At 36.9% G+C, this 7,182-nt stretch overlaps 1 protein-coding gene across 1 annotated transcript; it reads right to left on the bottom strand.

Annotated features, from left to right (window-relative positions):
• Positions 1–1,944: 1,944 nt before the first annotated feature.
• LOC121252537 (BTB/POZ domain-containing protein At2g13690-like) lies at positions 1,945–6,715 on the bottom strand. Its single transcript, XM_041152236.1, is given in 3 exon segments — positions 1,945–3,032; positions 5,815–6,236; positions 6,239–6,715. Coding segments are annotated over 3 exon segments (1,611 nt in total). The 5' UTR covers positions 6,489–6,715; the 3' UTR covers positions 1,945–2,093.
• Positions 6,716–7,182: the final 467 nt, after the last annotated feature.

Genomic DNA, 7,182 nt, shown 5'->3' on the forward strand with positions numbered 1-7,182 from the left:
TCCGATGGCCCCTACGTGTGAGAGGATTACTTCGAATGAATTATCTTGGTTTGCCTAGTATTAGGCCTTATTTATTGTTGGGCGTGTGTTTTGCTTTCTTGTCGTTTGAGTTTGAATTAGTATTATTTGTCTACGGTTTTCCTCCGCCATGACTTGAGGGTTTGTTTTGAATAAAAGATGGAGGTGCCGACCTCTCTTTATTAAAAAAAAAAAAAAAAAATACCTATCAGAAATAGCATCAATCCTTGCAAAGCTTGAGAATTGAGGCTTTTAAATTTTAAATTTTAAATAAATGAAGTTTTTCTTTTCATTTTCGGAACTCTAATCAGACTTTGATATTCAAGTTTTCCTAAATATAGTCTTTAATAGACGATACAGTTCGAATTTTCACAAGGAATGTCAAGAAATTGTAGCAGACAACAATAGAACATAAGTTTCTGTGAAAAGATAAAAAGTGTCAAAGGGACAAATGTAATTTATTGTTCTTCTTTCTTTGTCTGCGACTCTCTCTGAAAAAATACAACAGAAAAAGGTACTCAATGTAATTATTTGAAAATGGAATCAATTTTTTTTTTTTCTTTTAACCGTAAGAAAGTGATTACCTCCATAATTTTCAAGTGAAATGGGGGATAATCTTTTTATCTATGGGCTAGGAGGCATTTATTCTCTAATTCAAGATATTTCTTTTTCATTTTTATGCAAGTAATTCAAAAGGATAATTGAGAAGTGGTGACTTATGAAGGAATCATATATGTTCAACAAGGAAGATATAAATCATATATTCTACTATAAGAAATAATATTTGCATTCCTAAGGTATGCAAGTTTCATGCACTTCCTTTTAAAAAAATATATGTAAATTTCGAACCTACACGAAAAACTTATTTTTTTAATGATGGATTCCACATTTTTTTTTTAAATAAGTGTGCGAGATTTGTATATACTAAGACTATATTTACATTGTTCTTATGCAAAAGTACCTCGTGATAACGTGACTCTTTATTTGCATCTTTTTTTTTTTTTTTTTACAAACATGTAACTTTTCACAACACTTTACACAATAATATTTTAAAAAGATGGATATTTTTGTAAAATAATTTATAAAAGTAACATCATTTTACAAAAATACTCTTATTTTACAACATGTATTATGAAATGTATTGTAAAATATATTGTGCGAATATTATTGCTTTTTTTTTTAAAAAGAGTTAAAAGCTTTTAGGAAATAAAACCCCATAAGCGTACAGCGACCGAGAAAAAAACCCAGCCAAAATGGGGGGAAAAATAAAAGAAAAAGGAAAAAAAAGGAGAACTTGGTTCGCAAGGAGAACATAGCCCAGACTAGATAAGGGGGCGCTTTTGATTTATAAATTCATCCTTTTCTTTAGTGAATCGAGTCGCAAAGGTTCGAGAAATGGCAGACAATGTAACTCTAAAAACAGGGCTTGAGAGACAGATATGTGATCATATTTTTCATTTCTTATTAAGGATGGAGTTTTTCCTCAAGCTTGCTTACTGGGCAACTAAAATATATCCATTTGGATGTACGAATAAGCATGATCTCAATCCTTTTGTTTCCTCCTATTACTTGTAAAAATGCACATGCAACGGGTAACTAGTGGGCAGCTGAATTTTCAACCCTATAGCTTGCATTTTTGTAATGGTTATCATATTGTCATTGAATCATCGGAGTCTTCCTTGAATAGGCCCTCCATAATCATCGGAGTCAAATGCAGATAGGAATAACACATCCTTCTATCAGACATTTACCACTGAAATAACTCATTTCAATTTCACAAGGGGTGTCAACCGAGTATTATTAAACATTTTTTTTGTTTTTTATTTTTTATTTTTTCAAGGGGGAGGGGATGTAAATTGAAGATCTTTTACTCCCTCTCACATTCATCACGGTTTTCAGATATGCACACGAAAGTAGAGGATAATCTCATAGAAATAATGATGCCAATTTATGCACTTAACAGCCGTAAACAAAAAATCTACACAGTTGATCTACATATTATTGACTCCCAGCGTTTTTCTTCTTCACCTACACTAATGCAAAATACCACACGAGTGAAAAAGCGGGGTTACTTGTTACCTGGATTCAATTGCACAAGTTTCCGAGCCTCTTAGGAATGAGCGGCGCCACCAAATCTGGAAGGCTTTGCTTAGATTAGGACATTCAGTGCCATGCTTGGAGAAACACTGAAACCATTCCATAAACAGTGCATACTGCTGCTTCAAAGGAAGAGTAAGGAGTATCTGACCCATTGCTTCCTCCAATGCCTTCATGTCGAGCCCTTTCCGGCATCTCTGCAGCCAACCAAAGTCCAACAGCATTGGGCTGAACCATGCCAGGAGAAGCCCTGATCTTGATTCTGAACGGCAGTGCAGTTTTCTGGTCCCCATTGCAATGAAGAGAAGGGCTGTAACCCTGCTGAGCTCGTACCTGACCATTGGAGATGTATTCTCATGCATTCCAAGCAGTTCTCCCTGATCTGCCCACATATCCACAAGCTCCTCAGCCATTTGCCCATCAAGCAGGATTTCTAGCAACCAATTGATGTTATCAACTTGCCTTGAGATCCGTTCGATCAAGGGCCTATCCTTTTCCTTCTTTGTCAATCTCTCATGAGGAATTGTGCCGGAGGCTTCCTCAAACAAGCTAACAAGTGAACTCAGGCACGACTGGCAAGCAATGTAAAGATCTTCCTTATTGAGGTCAGATTGGTCCTTCTCATAGACTGAACTTTTACAAAGGAGACCCTTGACTAATGACTTTAGCTCATTCCTAGCATTGGCCTCAGTACAACTGGTGATAGACAAAACAAGCTGTCTGGCTAAATGTTGTTGGGAATCTACCGAGTCACGAGAGTACAGTCTGGCTAAAATATCTCTAGTTGTTGCACAATCAAACTTAAATCTTGTAAATAGGATCCTCAGTTTCTCCTCTTCCTCCTCAGTCCAAGGAACAGCCTCGATGTACTCTAAGCAGGACAAAACTCCCTTGGTGAACATGATACCTGCTGATACCTAGTAATAATAAGAGAGGTACACAACTGTTATAACAGATACCATAGTTGATATCTTGCAGAAGCCTTCTCAACACCTCCCCTCTCTCCCCATCTCATTTCTTGTCTTTTTTTGAAATGATCATGTTGTCCGTCATAGCACTAAATACTAATGTAAGGAACATGAACACATAACATATGCATAAACGGCAAATTCATGGAGAGCCCCAAATCTTACTAGAAGACCACATTTTTTTACATTAATACTGATGGGCACCAAGATGGACCTAGTCTTAAAGATCCTTTATTATTTTTATTGTTACCATTTGAACCTTAGACATATGCCAATCTAAACTTCTGCAGGAGTACGAATTGTTGAGTGTTAACACTTTGGCACGGAAGGGCATCTTGCACCTAATCACTTCATAAATAAGGCTTGCTAGACATAACAAGTGAACATGTCAATGTTATTATTAAGCTTTAGATGTAATTGAAAGAAGTTATCCTTTTTAGAGAAGGATTCAGATCAAGGATTTGTTGAATTCTCCACAATACCAACTTAAAAGAAGATTATCTTGTAATCCTCTGTTTTTTTTAATCTACACATTTTTGTCAATTATTTCCATGGGTCTCTCTAAGACTATCTTTTATGTTGCCTTGCGGATATTTGCTTCTTTTCATTTCTTGGAATTTGTAATTTCTGTCATATACTATCTTCTTCTTCTTCTTCTCTTTTTTATTTTTATTATTGAGTGCGTTAGGTGCATTTGCTCCAACATCTACAACAAACCTCACATGAAGTAGTATAAAATGAATCAGTAGTGATCATAACTTGATATAGATGCAGAATCATTGATTATAATATTAATTGGCCTAGTTCAAATTACCGGTGGACGAATTTTCACCTTGATAGAAGTTTTTGTATGTATTTACACTCAAAAAAATCTAAATTATACAATTCCCCAGGAAATCTAAAATTGTCCCAAAATCTAAAACTTTCAATTGAATGATATATAACATCGGCAAGCAACAATAAAAAAAAATTATCTGGCACTCCATTTTGATACTGATTGTGAAATTGGGTTTCTGTGTCAGACAAAAATATTGGTAATAATATCAGCAAGCTAACATTCCCCTGTGCTACCAGGCATGCCAAGCTCCATATTCATGTACAGTCAAAAGAAAAGGGGATACATAACTGGAAAGTGGAAACCATCATACACAAATAGGTCTTGATAGCCTACTTAGTTTGTCAACCTCTTTCTTTCATGTAATGTCATTTTTTGCATCTTTTCCCCAATCCCAACTACATTGTAGGTAGCTCGATGCCCCCAAAGGGGAACTTAGGGGGTAACATACTAACAGTCTGCTCTAGTTCCCTGAGATGGCATAAAGGGTGTAAGGGATCAATCTTTTTTTTTTTTTTTTTTTTTTTATAGGTAAGCGTAACGGATCAATCTACTCAAAGCAGGAAGGTAAACATTCAGAAGAAAAAAAAACAAAAAACAAGGGAAAAAAAAAAAAAGCTGGAAGGTAAACCCCGCAACTGAAATTATAGGTTTGTGACTTGTCAAATAAGGTAGTCTGAAAAACAACAAATGTCATCGCTATGGCCATTTTTTAGAGGAACCTTTTCTTTTCCCAATAATATGAATGCATAATTGCGAAATGAAGAAAATGTATCAACCAAAAGTCAGTGTGTCATCCTAAATGTCGCAAGCAATGGATTTACCAAAGAACATAAACCACTAATTCATCCACAAAAACCTAGGACTCAAACGTATTCATTGAATAAAAGCGAATAGAAACTAACTCATTTTGCAACCAAACAGTTGAGATGGGTTGGACATGATGCTGCAAGCAAGCACCTGGTATGGACCTAAATGATCTCTCATTTATCTGATTTATGAATCATAATCCAAAAAAACAGATGCATTTTGAAGCGGTTTTTTCCCTTTCGAATCAGACAGTGCATCCCATCCAATTTCCAATATATATTTTGCAAGGAAATAACAACTTCTTTGTTTGTATATGTCCCATGTACTTGGTTTCGCCTATTTTAATAAAATTCTTATTTACTGTTAAAATAAATAAATCTTCTTCTTCGTTTTCAGGTGAGACAAGATTTCAAATGAAAGCTACTGAAGATAAATAAGTGATTGATGACGCAGAACAGCACTATGAAAAAGTACTTGCGTGCATGTGCCCCTTGTCACAGGTTCGATTACCCCTAGGATCAAACTGCGATTTAAGTGGGAGGCCATGACAGTGGGTTGTTGTGCTAGTCTCCCCAGTGGTTAGCTTCCGTGGTTGAGTCCTATGAGCTCTGCCATGGGGTGGTTCCCCCGTCATATAAAAAAAAATGCTCTTTTTTATTCTAAACTAGGCTCCACCACCAGTCATCAAAATTAGAAACCGCTTACCTTAAGATGGAAGCAACCATACTCCCTCATACCATCAGAACGCAATCTCACTGAAACACAATTCTAATCCATCAAATTCACAGCCACCCAAGTCCTAAAAATACTTCTTAAAGCAACATGCATGCAGTCTAACTGAAAAGCGTTCTAATTTTAGATACAACATAAATATATTGATACACACGAATCCAACAATGAAAAACTTCCAATAAAAAGAGAAAAAATGCATGGAAACCCCCCTCTTTCTCTCTAAGTTATTACTAATAAGCGCAAGAACTCGCAAGAAACTACAGTTTCAACAAACCCAGAAACAAAAACTTAAAGAAAGAAAGAAAGAAAGAAAGAAAAAAGAAGGTAAATTAAACAAACCCAAATACCACTAACCTCAAGTATGTCGATGCACCTATACGCACCGATCTTCAAGAGCCGCTTTGGAATATCGTCCTCGAACATCAGCTCGATGGTCTGCCTAAATGCCCCTAGGTTCTCAACATCCGGGACCTCGATCCTACACATCTTCCGCCCCGAAGACGAGCTGTTTGACTTTCTCTTATATTCACTGATCAAACCCGAGAATACATCCGAACTCGCGCTCAGAACCTCCGAGTTAAGCTCCAAGACCAAGCACGCACCACTCTTCCCTCTCAAGTTCAACCTCACGTCAAATACATCGTCATTATCAGCGCTTCGGGAGCTAGAGGAAGAGCACGCCGGTGCGGCCCGGAAGCTTTGCGATTTGGAAAGAGTTGCAGAGGAATCGACGGCGGGGATTGCTTCTGGGACGGTGGAATCGGTGTCAATGGGGAGACTCGGCCAGGGGACAAGATTCTGCGGGCGTCGATCCGGGTCCGCCCCACGATGCCCAGACCAGATTTGGAGCTCTGGGGCGAGTTGGGGACGGAGTTGGAAGGGGGTTTTGAGAGGGTTTCGGACTTGGTGGTGGGAAAAGATTTGAAGCGAGAAAGAGACAAACTTTCGGGGCTAGAAGGCGGGACCGTGAACGAGCAACACCATGATCGGCGGCGAGCCTGGGAGTGCAGGCGGGTGGAATGGTCCATTTCCGGGCCGGAGTCGTAGAGAGGTAGTGTGTGTGCGTGTGTGTGAGAGAGAGAGAGAGCGTGAGAGCGAGTGAACTGTTACAAATGTGGAAGTCAGTGTCGACGATTTTTCTTGGAAATCGTGAGGAATTTCGGAGCACTTCGGATGGTTTGATCTCTTTCTTTGGCGAAGGAATCTCAATCCATCACTTTTTTTCCTTTCATTTTCCTTTTTAATTCTCTTTGAAAGTTTTACATAAAACTCTCCGCATTACATACTATACGTTTTTACTTTCCTTTTTAAGTTTTGAAAAATAAAGAAAATAATTTGAATATAAATATTATAAAATTATTTGAGTATAATTTTTATTTAAAATTTAAAAATATTGTTCTATTTTTTAAAAAATTGTAATGATTAGATGAAAAAAATAAATAATATTTTATATTTAAATAATATTTAAAAATAAAATATCTGAAATAGAATATTTTAAAACAATTGTATTGCTAAGTGTAACCTAAAATTAGGATGGATTTGCTTGGACTAGCCGTTGAGTTTCATTGCGAGGAAGTTAAAAATTTTATTAATTTTAGGGCAACGGAGAGAAATAGGGATTGAAGTCAATGACATCAAATGTCAAAGTCTAAAGACATACTTGAAGTCCGGAGCTCAAAAGCATTAATAAGTGTAGATATACCCAAATGGCAACCTTAATTT

This window comes from Juglans microcarpa x Juglans regia, chromosome 2S (genome assembly GCF_004785595.1).
Source record: "Juglans microcarpa x Juglans regia isolate MS1-56 chromosome 2S, Jm3101_v1.0, whole genome shotgun sequence".
NCBI classification, from domain to species: Eukaryota; Viridiplantae; Streptophyta; class Magnoliopsida; order Fagales; family Juglandaceae; genus Juglans; species Juglans microcarpa x Juglans regia.